Genomic DNA, 16916 nt, shown 5'->3' with positions numbered 1-16916 from the left:
CCTTCTCGGAGCTCTTCTTCGCGAAGTACTTGCTGTGAAAAATGGAAGGGACGATTTTTCAGATTCCTGGAACGAGCGGCTCACTGCCTGGCCATTGGGACAGGTGAAAATCTTCTTCGGGGTCCTCGTCGAGGGAAGGAAGTGGAAAATATTGGCTCTCTCGTCCCGAATCCGAGCCGAGCTCGAGGAGAACCGCCGAGAAGATTCTCGGAGTCTGCGGATTACTTACTGATAAGTTATCGTGGGCACCAGGACCATGACCACCGATAATGTCGCCGTTACCATGATGCTCGCCAGAATTGCGGCTTGGCTTGCGGACGTCTTGGGACGGCTGGCAGAGTCTTCATCCTGAAATGGATTTCATGTAATCGCTACTTTAAGCAGTTTATGTTCCCGAGGCTAAGAGGAAAGTACCAGCTCGGGAGACAACCAGTACGGATCATGATTTCGATTTTTCTGCGCTTGATTTCGATCGCGGAAGAACATGTTACTCGTCTGCATGCATGTATAATCGGAGACCGGGTTTTTTTATAGCTGAAATCATTTATAAGACGTTATACAATGCAGTTTATGTAACCTTGACGCGAGTGATCGACTCGTGCGAGTCATTGCGAAGTCTATGACTTATTCATTGATCCAGGTGCATATACGTTGACTTGATAAATGGGTTTTCTTTTTTTTTTTTGCAGAAACGAACGACCTTGCCATTAAATGGACACTTAGGAAATAAATGACCAGGCTTGAGATTATATTCCGAAGGGGGAGAGGACGGTTGAATCCCGAGCACGGATGGCGTTAAAGATACTCCAAGCGATTCAGGAAACGGAATGGATGACCTTATTAATTAAGCCGTGATTATGACTAAGTGGGAAATAGTAAGAAACCGCGACGCACCGGGGCGAAGGGGGTCGAGGGTTGCGACAATTAATGTGTACCGCAAAGTAGAAGGGTGGAAGTTTAGGAGTACTCGCAAACTCCCATTGCGCGTCATACATCCCGCTGTTACACGAGTCCTGGCGGGATGCGAAGTGGTATCCTCGATTAGAATTCGGGCTGCACTTTGCACAAGAAGGTCCTAATCCCTTAAGTGTAGCGATAACAAACGTAACTTTATAATCGAGTTGCCGACACGTGCACCCCTGAGTGCACTTATACCCCCTTCGTTCCTCCTATAGTTCTCTGACTGCGTCTCTTCCTTACTTCGAGTCTCTCGTTAATGAGAGAAATAGGAGATAGAAAAGAATGTCCACGGGTAATTAAATGCACCGCGCGAAGGATTGCACCATAGATTCGGCCGTGGCCTCAAACTCGAGGAAGGAAGGTCGCAAACGATGTAATCACTGTCTCCTTGATTCCGTTTCTAATGTCAGACGTGCAGCGGTCTCTTCTTGGCATCGCCACCAGTCGAAGCCATTAGCGATTATTCCGCATCCGGAATAATTCCGCATTGTACCTTCGGCGCGAGCACCTCGAGCGATTCCATGCTGGACTAGATCGTGGAAATCGAAGCCGAATAAATTTCGGAATTTGGATGTTTGGAAATTTAGAAGAATCCGAGGTCGTTGCCACGCTTCCGGCTTGGTGCAACTTTTCCGCAGGTCAGTCCGGAATGAAGCCGCAACCTGCTGTGTTTCTCAGGCTCCTTGACTTCCTTTTTGCAGGCCTTTGCAATCACCGACCACGACGGGTTCTCGACTTCTCGGCCTGCATTTTAACTCGGCTCTGAGACTAATTTCCACCCAAATGTCGCAATTTGCTGATTACACCCTGCTCCACGTTCGTGGCGTGTTCCCGATGCCAAAGGACTGGGTCTGTTTAGCTCGCCGTTCTAAGAGGAATGCCGGGTGATTATCTTCCCGGTGACAAGGTAAAAGGTAGATATGCCCTGCTAATTGGTGCTAACTGCGCAAACGGTGCCCGCTGTACACGCTAATTCACCGGGAATGTGTTCACGTGGCACGCAACGTGCCACAAATGCGACTAAGTTGTGGTGTACGCAGGGTGTTGGGTTGGAATCATCCTGGTTGTGTGAAGAATGCTCTCCTGTAACGCGATCACCCTTTAAATACCCGGTTAATCCATTTCAATCGTTTTTAGGAATCGGTAACCTGCACAGGAAAAAAAATCTCCGAGATCCGGTTAAAGAATCAGTCATGCCAGGACTTCACGAAGAGGATGATCTCATTTCTGGGCGCATTTTGGACACTTCGGTTATCGGAATGCCGAGCAAGTCTTATCATATCTTAAGTACCTGAAAGTCTCTGAAATCCACTCGCTTAGTTTCCATTATACGTTTGCATTAATTTCTATAGAAAAACCTTACACTTTAAGGTGATATGAAAGTGTGATATATCCATAACAAAATGTGAAAATATTTATAAAACTTTTCTCCAAACTGGGTGCACCGAATTATCTAAAACTTTAACACGTGATTATGGAGGCCCTAAGGAATAACGCGCTGCTAATGAAATTTCTTATTTCGAATAAAATTTTGTATTTATCTCGGACAGAAGCAAAAAAAGATATTTTTTTTCTCGAACAATGAAATTTCACGGGCAGCGCGTTCTTCCTTAGAGTCTCCGTAATCACGTGTTAAAGTTTTAGATAATTTGCAACACCCAATTTGGAGAGCAGTTTTATAAATATTTTCACTTTTTGGTACGTATATATCACACTTTCATATCACCTTCGTGTTTAGTTAATTATAGTTAATTTATAGTTTCGATAATACACATTTTACCTCTGTCTCATGTGCACAGCAGACGCAGATCGCTAGACCAAGGAGGATGGAAATTCGAAGAGCGGCGTTTCGGAGGAACATCTCTGTAGGGAACTGTTCACTGGATTCACCCGCGAGTTCAGATAATATCCCTTGGTGATTATTCGATCTAGGTAAACGATGAATAAATCGAGCGCGAGCGAGCAAGAAGCGGCGCACTCGACGGGTACTCGCGAAGTATACCACGGTACGAGTCTTGACGTCCGGAGTAAATATATCTTATCATCGATAAGTAATGGTGCGACGTCGAAGGTGATATTTCTCACCGGCGTGCATGTGCGTACGTCGTGGTACGTAAGCGTGCGCACGCGCACGAGTGCACGCACCGTGCGAGTGCATATAAAGCCCCTTTTTATGCACTTCTCGTGTCGCATAACGGGAGCAATATTTCTCCCTCTACGGGGTTCAATTCGGCGACGTCGTCTCCGATCTGGGCGCGATTTCATCGAAGCTGAAGAGGAGTCGGGGCGGGTTCCTTACGGTGATATTTCTTGCTGTCTCGATCCCTCCCCCGGGGATGATCGACCGGGTCGAGCCAGGTCGACGGTCGGTATAATTCAGCGGTCGCGTCGACCCTTAGACACTTCCGCTTTTTGTATTTCATTTTGGCCAATTTCGAGCCACGCTTTCTGCCAATTTTTCTCCGGACGTCGCATTATCGAGGGCGCGTCGTCTTACGTATGTTCTCCAGCGGATACGTTCCTCGACTTCGATGTACGATGTGCCTTTTTGTAACCTCGTTCCGCGCGACTGTATTTTCATTGCCTCGCGATACGTCGAAGGGGATAATAATATTTCGAGAGAGAGAGGGAATGCTCGGAGTCCCCGGGGTGGCGCAGAGTACCGAAGGGGAGGCAGGTCTTAATTTAATTTTCATCCCTCCACCAGGCATCGGGAAATAATCCAGAGGGAAATACTATTCTGGGGAGCATCCGCACCTGCACTTGCATCGGCGTTCCTCTCCGTCCAGGTATCCATGGCCATCGTATTCGAAGAAACGAGCCTCCGGGGTGCAACGTGAACACTTTGGGGTTGTATCATGCTTTTGCCGCAGGAGTTAATAATTGTTATTATGGTTCAAGACTCGTGGAAATATGAATGATATGAAAATTCAAGGATTTCAACCACTACCCGGCATTTCCTCCATGCAGGAATCCATGGACATCATATTCGAAGAAACGAATCTCCGTGGTGCAATATGAACACTTTGGGGTTGCACCTATGCTTTTTCCGCAAGAGTCAATAATTGTTATTACGGTCCAAGGCTCATGGAAATATTAATGAAACGAAAATTCAAGGATTTCAACCACTACCTGGCATTTCCTCCATACAAGAATCCATGGCCATCATATTTAAAGAAACGAATCTCCGTGGTGAAATATGAACACTGGGGTTGCATCCCACCTATGCTTTTTCCCCAAGAGTCAATAATTGTTGTTACGGTTCAAGGCTCATGGAAATATTAATGATATGGAAATTCAACGGTGTTTATCTCTACCTGGTACGTAATCATCTTTTTCCCTGAGTTACCGTACACTCGATTTGAATGTTCACTTCCTTGTTACGTCTAGGCTGACGAGCGAACTCGGAATTATTCCCTCGGGTTGCCCAGGCTGCCGTTGGCTTTTTCGAAAAATCGATAATGCAGGGATCCGAGGACATTTTGAACCTCTTGCTTTCCCTTCGGCATTGGTAATCAAGATATACTGGATGGTCCACCACCCTCGCCTATTCCGTGCCATTTCTAGGGAAACGCGTTCGCTACATTTTGACGACTCATAAATTCGAAATGCTTTCAAATCAGAGCCGTAATGGCAAGTCGGTCGAACTTTTGCATGATTCAGGAGATGCTTAAGCATTGCGTCCTTCGACAGCCATTATTAACGGCGCGAGAGTGCATTTTTCAAAACGGTACGGCGACCCAATAGACACTGTACATATTATTCAGTTTTGTAGACTTCATGTTTACGTCATACACATTTTTTTTCAGGATTTGCAGTATATTCGGCTCTCTCTAACCATTGGAAAAATCTCGCCGGGAGTGGCCAATGATGTACAGGAGAGAAGCAAATCCCCGTTCATACCCTCAATCAAAAAATTCATTCTTGAGTGGACGTCTTCTCTCTGGCCGTTCATTTGTTTCCAATATTCGCCGCAAGCGGGTCGATCGATCGAGCAAACAGGTAAACAAGCAGACCCTCTTTCCCTTTCGATTAGATTGGCCCCTAAAAACGACTCTCGGCTCTGCCAACCTGAAAGAATCCGCCGCCTCGTATCAACATCTTTTAATATCGAACTTCTCGGTATTTGCCGTTTGTTAGCTCTGGAGATTGGCTTTCCAGGGTTTCCAGAAGAGCGCGAGTGCCGCTGCCAACTTGAAGAAAAACTCCCAAACCGGTGGTTATTGAATGTCAAACCAACCCTGAGGTAATTCCATTAGTCTCCTTGAACCCCTTGATCTTTTCTCCAGCGCAGGTCTTGCCGTCTGGAATTTTATAAAAGGTACACGCGAGCACCGGGGGAATCATTTCGTAATTGCGGGAGAAATCGCAAGAATCCTTCAGGGTGAAGAGGACGAGGGTAGTTCGCGAAGAAGTAACCCGAGTCCGTCTTCGTCCGAAAAATCTCGTCTTAGCGTCTCCCCCGAGACGGTAAGCCGATTACGTAAAGGCGAGGAGGAAGAAGACACCCACCACCCTCTTTCTGCACACGTGAAGAAGAGGGGCTGCATGTGACACCCTCTCTTACCTACAACTGCACGTGGGGTGGCACGAATGCTATCCGATGCATCTTCCGAAGGATGCGCCAATTAAGATCGGACTATTCGATCTTCGATTCTCCGATTACTCGTGGCTGCCTTTCTCGGAGGAGACTCAAGCTCCTCGGCTCGAATGCCCTTTGTCTCCACCGGATGGGGATTGTTGATGAGAATGGACCGACGATACGTGGCGAAACGTGGCGACTCTTCTGGAATGCTCCCGGAATTACGATCAGGCACGTCGGGTATGTTAATTTAGCGTCATCGCACATACGTTGCACCCCTGGAACGAAAGAATTGAGTTACTGCTAACGAAATTACCGGATTACCATAGTATGCAACAGGTCTGCAGAGATAACCAGGACAGTACTACGTTTTAAGCCCACGATAAAGCATACCAGACCAAACGTATGGACTGCATACCGCTTACTTCCCATTTATAGGTAAGACCCCCTGCGATGATTAATTTAGAAAACATACCGGCACGATGATCGTTTCTCCCAGGACAGATATGAGTTCCAAGGATCCGATATCGATGACTTCTCTCCACCCAATCTCGTTTTTTGCATCGTCTTCGCCAAAGGATGCGTACTCTGTTCGTGGTCGTGAAATTGCGACGTCGCCGCTGCACCGAGAGATTTATCGCAGGAAGTACATGCAATATAATCGAGAATGATAATTTTTCACTTCCCTCCCGTGATTTTCCTTCTTCTCTAGGTTCTCTCCTCTTTGGGCATTCATCCCGTCGAACTTTTTCCCCCGGAATATCGAATTACCCTTTTCTTCTAGATCTTGAAGGGAATGAGTAACGATCGGGACTCATCCGAGATGTACTCCCCGCACTCTATGTACTCTATGTGCTCTACATAAGTCCATGTACTCCGGGAACGTCGTTAAGCTTCGAATCTTAGCCGAATGGCTCTCGATTTCTCTCCCGAATGTATGAATTTCACCCCCGTAGAATTTCCCTCAGACTCAGGATATTAAACGCAGATTAGGATCTCACCTGGGTTGGGTCGTGCTGGGGTAAACTCCGATCTCGAAGGTAAATTACGCCCTTGGCCTGAAATGCTCTCCTTTAATCCTTCGAGTCCTGGTCGAGGTTCGTACAAAGGTCCTCGTCCCTTTTGTGCGAATTACTCCTCGTAATCGTGTCTGCTTATCTCGGCTACTACTTACAGGAGGACGAAGCAGGATAATTCGGGTCGAAAGGCTTGACCACTCCCATAGAGAAGATTTCCTTTGGGACTCCAGGACACAGGATTCGGATCAGGTTTTTTCACATGCCCTGCAGATTGGATCTCGTCATCTGACGAGAGAAGAGAAAAATTTTGACACACGGACGACACGACCGCTTCATAAATTTCATTTTATAAAGGTCTTGGTTCCTTCTGTACGAATTACTTCCCATAATTATCTCTGTTTATATTTGTTACCGTTTATAGGAAGACTAAACGGGATAATTCGGGTCGAAAGGCTTGACCACTCCTGTGGAGAGGATTTCCTTGGGGATTCCAGGACATATGATTTGGAGTTGATTTTTTCCCACGGCCTGAAAGAAGAGGAAAATTTCGACGCACGGATGACACGACCACTCCGTAAATTCGCGGATCGGTGGCCTGTGGTCATGCGTGTAATCAATGGCCGAACATAACCGTAATCGTCGCCGGGTTCGCGCGACATTGCGCCGGTTCTCGTTGGAAAATGCGTTACAGTCGATGTTCTCGCTGTAAATTGGACCCCTGTCGTCGCGACCATAATTCCCATTAACGCCATTCGCGGGGTCGATGCGAATTCAATGATCAGTGGTCGGAGAATCCCGGGGGAGAATTCCCCGCGAATAGTGTCCTATTATTGACCTCGATTCGGTGTTTTAAATTCACGGGGGGGTCAAGGTGCGACCATAATTCACATTACGAGTCGCGAGGACGCCGCGAAATTGGGTGGTCAGTGGCCAATGGGAGCTCGCCATTGGAAAATTCCCAACGAATCATAATCCTCTTTAACATCATTCTCTAAGTAAAATTACGATGTCGGGAAAAGAATCCAACCCATCGGAAATTGTCCTAATACTTTCCTTCGAGTCTCTAGGGCATGAATTCATATTTACATGAATATTGACAATGACCTATAAATTTGATTCCCCTTGAACGAAAAAGAACTGGACGAGAAGACGCTTTTGTGTATTATTTTTATAAGCACGTTTTACTTCCGCTCTCTAATCTGAAACTATGCATTATACTTATAATTACTAATTTTCAGAAATTGAAGCTCTCGGAGATTAATATTTTCGTTTGAAGTAGTTGTTCAAAGTGTGGTTAAAAGTTCGACCGAGGTTCTTACGTTCTTTATGGTCCCCCTAATTTTTCATCTCCTGAGTGGGCAGGAAATTCGCTCGCTGTTCCCAGAATGAAGGATCAGGGAAGGTCCCGGAGCTCCACCTCGACCTTGCGGGAAGTTCGAGGAAATTTGCGAGATTTCCCTTCCCAATGTCAGGGCTGCGCAGTGGAAGAAGTCGAGGTCGGGTCCGGCAGGTCTGCACGTATGTGCTAACACGCCTAATGGACGGCGATTCGTTTCACTTTAACGGAGCCGACGTTTTTCCTCGCCCCTCGCCAGGGGATCCGACTCGGCGAGATCTCATTTTTGGTCTTCGCTTAATCTCCGCTGGCCCCGACAAATCCCTCCATTAATTCCCGTTGGATCGCCGGGGTCGGCCATTTTTACGCTTGCCAACGAGCCTCGTCGTGGATCTCGGCGACGAGGCCTCGTCAAGGATTTCGGTGGAAAACCTGATTAAGTAACGCCCGTGGCTCAGGAGATTTCGGATTCTGCCTTTCGCTTCTTTCTCCGAAATTTTCCCTCGAATTTTCCCTCGACTTCTCCCTTTTCCACGAGTCTCGGCCTCGTTGCCGGCTGACGTTAAACCGACACTCGCTACTGGAGGTCCTTCCTCCTGGGAAAGGATATTCTAATGATCGTCATATCGACTGATTCGTCCTTCGGCCTGTCCGTTGGCGAATTCACGAGTCAACGAGCCGTAATTCTTCCGGAAAAGTTCCCACGGAATTTCCACCAGGGACGAGCGCCCGTCTCTCCGTAATTGAATTTCCTCCCCCAATGTTTCATATCTCTCGGCCGGACGGTCTCCGCTTGTCGGCCCTTCGTTGGATCAGAAAACGGGAAATAGATACGTCCCTGTCACCCGGAGCCGGGATCTGGGGCGAAAAATTTCCCGACGGCCAGCCCTCGATTTTTCCTCCCTGTGCTTATGTCCACGCCATGCCCGAGCTCTCCTGCAAAATTCGAGGGAGATTATCCGCCTAGGTGGATATTTCTTTCGTTACAGTCCAGGGGATAAATAAATTAGCACTTTATACCCAAATTGGACGCATTTATGTTCGTTGATTGTGATACTTAGGTGTGCCCTTGAGTCGAAATTTTCGTTTTACTTAGAATCTTTAATCACAGGTTTTAACTGGGGTTTGACGTAACGTAAAGAAGGACAAGTTTTACATAAATAAACAGTGAATTGGAACCAAAGGAGGGCTTAAAGGTTTAAATTAGGATTAAAATTTTCACACAGTTTCCCAGGCAGGTTTTATTATATTCGCTCCATCAAATTTTATTAACTACCTTCTAAAGCGCCGTCATATGGAGGCAATTCCATTTGAATTATCACGAATTTGTTTCGGAAAAATCATGCGAAGCTTGGAATGGGAAGCCGAAAAAATGTACCAATTTTACATTTTTTTTTAAATCCCTTTCCAATTATTGCAACAAATTTAATTGTTTTTGAGATCGAAAAAGTGCCTGGACGTTCGGAAAAATCACGCGAAACCTGGGATGGGAAGCTGAAAAAAGTAACCAATTTTACGTTTTTTTAATTTCCCTCCTTTTCAATTTCCTTGGTTTTTTTTCTATTTTGCTTCGTTTTGTAAGTGCCTTATCACTGGTTTATCAAAGGAGCCGAGATAGCACCCCTTGTCTCCTTTGCATTACGTTCTTGGAGAGTTCGCCAAGGTTGTTCTCGGCAGCAATACCAGGCATTTAAGTGGAGGTCCGGTGAGAGCGGAATCGCGGTGTAAAAAGCACGCGGACGTTACGCACGATCGTATTGCGTTATTTGTTCTACTTGAGCTCCCCTCTCTCTGGGCTGGCTTTTTGTCCATGGCACTCTCGTTTACATTGTCACGTTGTCCCGGCCGTTTGCTCGTAATGCCTCGTTTCCGCGTAACGACTTATTTCCGCGGTGTGGAGCAAGCGAAAATCTCCCGTCCAGGTCGGAGAAGGCGAAGGCGAATCGAGGGAAAGCGCGGAAAATCGAATGCCGAGGAAATATCGAGGCGAGCTGCCGATTTCAGATTTCTCAAAGTCCCCCGTCCTCTCCGACTTCCTTTCAGGCTTTATTGGATTTCGGAGAACGTTCCTTTTCGGAAAGTTTTCGGGTAGACCGCTCCCTTTTATTGCCACTGGTCGATTTGTTATTCCTCGACTTATTGGCCCGTTATCTAGTGATTTAATGATAAGTCGCGCTAGGGATAAGTTGCACCAAAATGGCGGCCAAGTTCTCCAGGGTTACTCTAGAGTGTTGAACATATCCATTCTTGATGTAACACACAACTAATGGAATTTCTTTTAAGATACAATGTTCCAAAATCTGGTGCACGATTGTGTCCTGGGTTTAAGTATAGTATATTAATCTCAAATTTTGAAATTTATCGTACACCAATTTTCGATCATTTCTTTAAGAATTCATGCACAATTGTGTACGAGGATACATGTACTGCTGGGCGATTGTCATATGACATGCATGCGAAAATTTATATTCTTTTGTATATTGACATTCGATCAGGTACACCCAATCGGATGTATTTCCGGAAAAGTGCGTTTTAGTACATTGATTAGCATTTTTACCGATGTTTTTCTACATCTTACGGTATTGTTCAAGATTTTCAATATTTCTGTAAGAATTCTTACGTGTGTATAGATATTTTTATTGAAGATGTAGTATTATATAGTCCGGTTTTAATTCTGAGAGTCGCTGTTTTCGGATCTGGAGTAAATTTTCATTCGAAAGTGTTCGAAATATCGGAAAATTTCCAACACTATAGCGTCGACGGTCCTAATCGCGCCTCCACGCTACTTTCGTCTTCTCTCTTCTTTCCGAATCTGAAAAAGGTCGAAGTTCTTGCCGGTTTTCGTCACCGAATCGATCTAATTTCCTCCGTTTTAGAAAGTCCACACATGGACGGTGATACGTAACGGAAAGTCTCATGGCAAGTCGGTAGTAGTGAAACAATCGGAGAAAGCGTCTCGGATCGGCGCCTCATTTTTCTTCCGCTTAGATTTTGACTTTGAGGAATCTTTTGACATTTCAGGACTCGATGAAGCAAGGAGGACCGGCCAATCGACGCGGTGACAGTTGCGCCACGTGGAGGAGCTTGACACGGTTCGCGTCTCGTTAAGAATGCAGGACCTCCTGCAGTAACGCCGCAACGGAGTCAATTGTTGAAATGGTACCTAATTGTTCACCGGAACAATCCCCTTTGTAACGGTATTTGGATTCCGACAAAGGATGACCCGTTCCGTCGCCTTTGAATGGCCCTTGTCAGTGGAGCGACGATTTTGACATGTGGAGTTGATATAACGTGCGACTAGATGAAGGAAGCGTACACGACGGAACGTTTTTTTCTTATCAGCCAGCTATGCCCGATTTCGATGGATTAAGGTGATATGAAAGTGGCGCTAGAGAGTTTTTCATGAAGTTTCTCCAGGTACCAAATCGTTTTAAATTTTACAGTACGAATATAGAGACTATATTCTCTTCCTTCGACCATGAAATTTCAATTACAACAAAAATTTGTATTAGATATTTGCAAAGTTTGTCATAAATGAAATTTCATGGGTGGAGGGATCTTCCTTAGGGCCTCCATGTTCACGTGGGATAATTTTAAACGACTCGATACGTTTGGAGGAAAGTCTCATAAACGATTGAACCCGGCTTTCGCATCGCCTTAACCGCAAATAAATGACAGACAGGCTGGGAATGAATGTTTTGGCCACACTTTCGAAAACGGTGACTTTAAAAATCCACGGTATCGTATATTTGGCATTGAGTTCGGTAGTAGATAATTAATTCCACTTATCATCTAAGTGTTTGAAGTAGGTAATTAATACGGAGGGAACGTCGCGGCCGAAGAGTTTGCGGCCTCGAGGACCTTTACGAGCGGATTTCAAGGTACACGGTGCTCATTAAGAATTGATTATGCGGTCACTGCATGTACCGACAATGAGTATGATACCCAGGACACGGAGCCCAGAGTATCGACCCGGTGGAGGGACGTTTACAGGGACAAGCGAAACACTTTTCTGCTTGATATTCAACGAGGGCATCTCTCGATTAATCTCTGGAGTAGCTGCTCCTCCGAAATCGATACCACGGTAGTTGTGTACACTTTAAAGGAATCCCTCGCGTATTGATCTCTTCTAGGAGGCTGTGTCCACCTCCTGAATATTGACTGCGAGGTGCATTTTCAGGCTGAAGGCACACAATGAAATGCTGCCGCAGAAGCGATCAGCGGTCTCGTTCCTGGTGCGGAGGTCCCAGGAGGTGATGCGGATGTCCTGGCCGGCTGTCAAGGAGGAACGATCAACGGTCTTTGGTACGGCACTTCCTGGACGATTTTTCGACTCGTTTCTAGCGGTCGTCTTGCTCCTCTTTTCCGTGGTGGTCGCTTCCACGGGTGTTGTGCACCTGGGCGTGGAACCCATCATGGTCCGCGTGGTAACGCACGATCCTGACGTTGCCTCCGGGCTCCATGACGGTGTATTCGCCTACCACTCGGTCACCTGGATGCAAATTAAGCGGCTCATTAAATTCCCCGCAGTCTCGCGAGTTCTCCGAGACATTGGCACCTCCACGAATCGACTCGCGTGGTAGCCGAGTCGGAAATGTTTACCTGATGAGCTTTGTGTGCGCACGGGAGGGTTTGGAGTATGATACGAGAATTTCGGGACGATGCGAGAATTTCAGGACGATGCGAGAATTTCAGGACGATGCGGAAATTTCAGCACGATGCGAGAATTTCAGCATGGTACAAAGATTTCAGCATGATGCGAGAATTTCAATATGGTACAAAAAGTTTAGCATGATGCGAGATAGGGAGATCTTCACGAAATCGGTCTCGTTTGGACATCAGATAAATATTTTATAAAAACTGAAATTTCACGAATGTCGAGAGGTTCCTTATAGTCTCCAAATTTACGTTGTAAAGTTTGAAAGGATTTGGTATACCCAGTTCGAAGAAAAGTGTCATGAGCGATTTGCTGCTCAGATACCACTTTGACATCCCCTTAACTCAAGTTTCTAGTACGTTTTCGCGACGAAACAATCAGTGCAGGTGCGTATTTCCATTTGGAATAATTTTTCGATCTCAGGGGTTCAGGGATCTAAGACCTCGAGGTGACTCCGTTAACAGGCAATAAAGAACAGAGTCGTTTCCGTCGCGACGGCTGCGGAGCATTAAGCGCACCGAGAGAGCCTCGGTGCTCGTTAAAACGCTGTAATAATGTTTATTAATATTCGCGACGTTAACGCGCACGCCCGGGCGTGTAGCGAATACGAAAGGCGGGGGGCATAAGCGAATCGTCGGGTAATCGAATGAATTTTCTCGGCGAAGGGAACATCTCCGAGAGCGAGGAGCCTCCCGAATCGTAATGAGAACGAACGGTGGCACCTAGCTTGGACCCTGTAATTAAGTAATTCGGGACGAGCAGAATGCAGCGCAGAGTGCCTTGCGGATGGCGTTTCTCCAGCTCCCAGGATTTCGTCGACGAAAAACCAGCATAAAAAAGATACTTTCGAAGCCCCGTCGACCCGGACCTTGAATTTACACTTGGGTCTGTAATGATTTTTGGAAATCAGCTCTATTTATTAAGGGGACACGAAAGTGGCATTGGAGAAGTCAATCGCTCATGAAACTTTTCTCCGAAGGGTGTTCCGAATCGTTTCAAACTTTACAACGTGTATTTGGAGGCTATACGGAAGGTCTTTATGCTCATGAAATTTCATATTTGTAAGAAATTAAAAATCTGTATGAACAAATTAAAAAAAAAACTTGATATTTCATGGGAACGATCCGGTACACCCAGTTTGGAGAAATGTTACACAAACGAGACCTCTTTGGAGCCACTTTTATATTACCTTAAAGTCCCGGTTCCATTATTTTTGTTATTGGCTAATATTAACGCAATGCATCTTCTCGATGGTTACCCATACATCCTTGTGGAGGGACCATCTGTAATATCGTTTAATTTCGCTGATATTACGGAAATCGGTGTATCGAAGCGGTTTGAGAGTTGACCGAATTCGCACTTAACGCGGTATTTCGCGGCCCCGAAAGATTCCTCGGGTCCTCGAGATCATCTTTATTTCACGCTCCCGGGAACGAGGGAGTCACAACATCTCCTTGAATTCCCAGATTCAAGTACTGGCTAAATATTTGCATTCTCCGCTACCCCCTAGCTGGCTTCTCCACTGCGCTTCCCTCCCGCCTCTTCGGCACACCGAAGACCGTCGAGGAACTTCAATGTTTAAACCTGGCACTACCTAAACATTTGCATTCTACTTTTTGCGTGCCTGCTTTGCTCGCTCTCACCTTTCCCCTCGACGTCATCTCCGCCCCGCATTTTTTTCTCGCTGGGGAAACGACCTTTCCGAGAGCCGATTATCAAATTCGGTAGCGGGTCGTGAGATTTACATTTCATGTAATGACCCTTTGGTACTCGATTTAAAAGTAGGATCTCAGGGATTTTTTCACCGAATTGTTTAGAATTCAAACCAAACTTTAGAGGTCTTGATAATCACCCCGACCCCCGTGAAGTATGAAATGGAACCTTTATCATTGATATCTAGCATCATTTTGACATCGCTTGACATTTGATACGTCCTATTTTCTAACCGCTGTTTCCGTTTCAGGTGCAGCTTCTTTCATGTAATGACACTTTGGTACTCTTAAGGCGATCTAAAAGTAGCATCTTTTCTGCAAACTGGGCGCACCGAATTGTTTAGAATTCAAACTAAACTTTAGAGGTCTTGATAATCACCCCGACCCCCGTGAAGTATGAAATGGAACCTTTATCATTGATATCTAGCATCATTTTGACATCGCTTGACATTTGATACGTCCTATTTTCTAACCGTTGCTTGCGTTTCAGATGCAGCTTCTTACTTACCATCTCGGTGCTCCTTCTGGCCATGGTAATCTCCGGTATGATGGTCCTCGACGCCATAGGCGAACTCGTAGCTCGGCTGGGCCGAGAAATCCTGATGCTGGTGTCCGTGCTGGTCCTTCCAGGTGACCTCGTGGTCATCTCCGGCGACTGGTCCGTGGAAATGCTGGAAAGAATGAGCGTGTCCTTCGGCCTCGACGTGGAGCGCCGTCATGGCCAGCAGGACCAAAGAGGACAGAATCTGTCGGTAGAAAAATGAAAAGATGAACCTGTCAGCGAGGGAATCTTTCTCTTGGCCTTCTCGCCTTTCATAGCCCCTCGGACCGACTTCGATTATAAGGTCGTCTGGTCTTCGCAAAGTGAAGAAAAAAAAAATGGACGACGCGCGGGCGTTGATCGATCGAAGACGCTTTTTCGCACAATGCCGGACCGCCGGATCCCTGTTCTTCCACAAAAAGCGACCTACCCGATTAAGCTGGTTACCTCGAGGAACAGGGAGTAAAAACGCGTCTTTAGGGCGTTTCCAGGAATCAAACGTCGACCGAGGGGAACCCCCGTAGAGGAGCGAATAAATGTTGGGATTTTAGAGGAGAGGCGGAGAGACGTCAATCTACTTTTATCCACAATTCGGAGATTAGGTTCATTCCAACTTCTCTGACGTATCCATGCACTGATGAGGATAACGTCTCTTTGGATCTATGTTGGAGTATATTTCATATCAGTTCCGCAGTGGTACCTAAACGTATGCCAGGAATCAAACGTCGACCGAGGGGAAACCTCGTAGAGGAGCGAATAAATGTTGGGATTTTAGAGGAGAGGCAGAGAGACGGCAATCTACTTTTATCCACAATTCGGAGATTAGGGTCATTCCAACTTCCCTGACGTATCCATGCACTGATGAGGATAACGTCTCTTTGGATCCATATTGGAGTATATTTCATATTAGTTTTGTAATGGTACCTCTAAACGTATGAATACCCTAATACAAATCCAAGAATATGTTAATCTCACCATGGACATGTCATGGATATGTTTGAAGTGGCCTCAAAGAGGGTACGTAAGCTTGACGTGGTTAGATGTTAATGTTTTTTTTTTTCGGGTTGAATCGTAAATACCCTGAAAAGCGAAATGTTTCAACTGTTAGTGCGTTATTATTGCTACCGTAGAGATTATAGAATCAAAAAGGAGAGAGTATTATAGTCGTTATTTTGATTATTTAATGTCTTTGTAATTCAACTCAGAAGAGACGTTTATTAGGAATCGACCGCGTTATATCTACGTACCCCTTAAATGTCCACCTCCCGAAACCGGGGTTTATCGAGATACCCGAACATCGTTATCGAGGGATAATAGAGTAGCCGAAAGGAAAGTGGGTTAGCGAAGTACTCACTTTGGCGGCCATTAGGTTCCTCATGGTGTGGCCCGATCGATCGATCGCCGTGATCACTGGAGCACTGATCGGCCGAAACGCAGCGTGATCTCCTTTTATAGGATGTGGCTTTCCTTTTGCCTAATTTGTCGGCGATCTGCGCCTCCACCCGCGTCGTGGCCGTCACAATACCGACGTCCAGTTACAAAACAGAATTATCCAACACCTCGGCGGCATGGCAAAAAGCTCACGAGGGGCTGGCTCGCTGGAGCGATTCGTCCGATTTTCTGGAATCCAGGCTGGCGGGGAAAAAAAAGAAAATCCGCCGACCTGAGAGACGCTGCGGAATTGCGGCTAGGTGGAGCGTTCAATAAGTTTCGCATCCGTAGGACAACAAATGCTCGTTCCGCCTCCACCGGCGATCGCTTTGACCGGCTCGCAAAATCCTGAAATTCTTAACTTCGTCAATTATCGGCGGATTTGGTTATCCCAGGAAAAGAGGGAAAAGCTCGTCGCGCGTTTTTTTTTATCGGTGGGCTTTTCCTTTTTCCCTCGTTTCGGCTACCCGGTGGATTTTCTCGCGTTCTAGAGGAGATCGATGCACCCTGCGTAACCGCTGCCGTGAACACGGCGAGTCCTCCGCCAAGAGATTTCCGCGAAGCGGCGTTTCCGCGTTTCCCGCATTTCCCGGGATCCTCGCGAGGTCGTTCCCGAAGGGTGCGAAGATCTTTACGAGGAGGGAAATCGATTCCAAGGCGAGTCATGGGCGTCTCCTC

The 16916-nt window shown here is 46.3% G+C and overlaps 1 protein-coding gene across 1 annotated transcript; it reads right to left on the bottom strand.

The window, feature by feature from the left end:
* Nucleotides 1-12237: 12237 nt before the first annotated feature.
* LOC105698609 (cuticle protein 19-like) lies at nucleotides 12238-16185 on the bottom strand. The gene is made up of 3 exons (XM_012422988.1): nucleotides 16162-16185; nucleotides 14775-15012; nucleotides 12238-12389 (listed from the first exon to the last, which is right to left on the bottom strand). Exons 1-3 carry the CDS (start codon nucleotides 16183-16185, stop codon nucleotides 12238-12240), a joined length of 414 nt encoding a protein of 137 aa, XP_012278411.1.
* Nucleotides 16186-16916: the final 731 nt, after the last annotated feature.

This window comes from Orussus abietinus, unplaced genomic scaffold (genome assembly GCF_000612105.2).
Source record: "Orussus abietinus isolate OABI.00-Male unplaced genomic scaffold, Oabi_2.0 scaffold31, whole genome shotgun sequence".
Taxonomy (NCBI): domain Eukaryota; kingdom Metazoa; phylum Arthropoda; class Insecta; order Hymenoptera; family Orussidae; genus Orussus; species Orussus abietinus.
The sequence above is the reverse complement of the archived record's forward strand: the minus strand, read 5'-3'. Positions and strand labels throughout refer to the sequence as shown.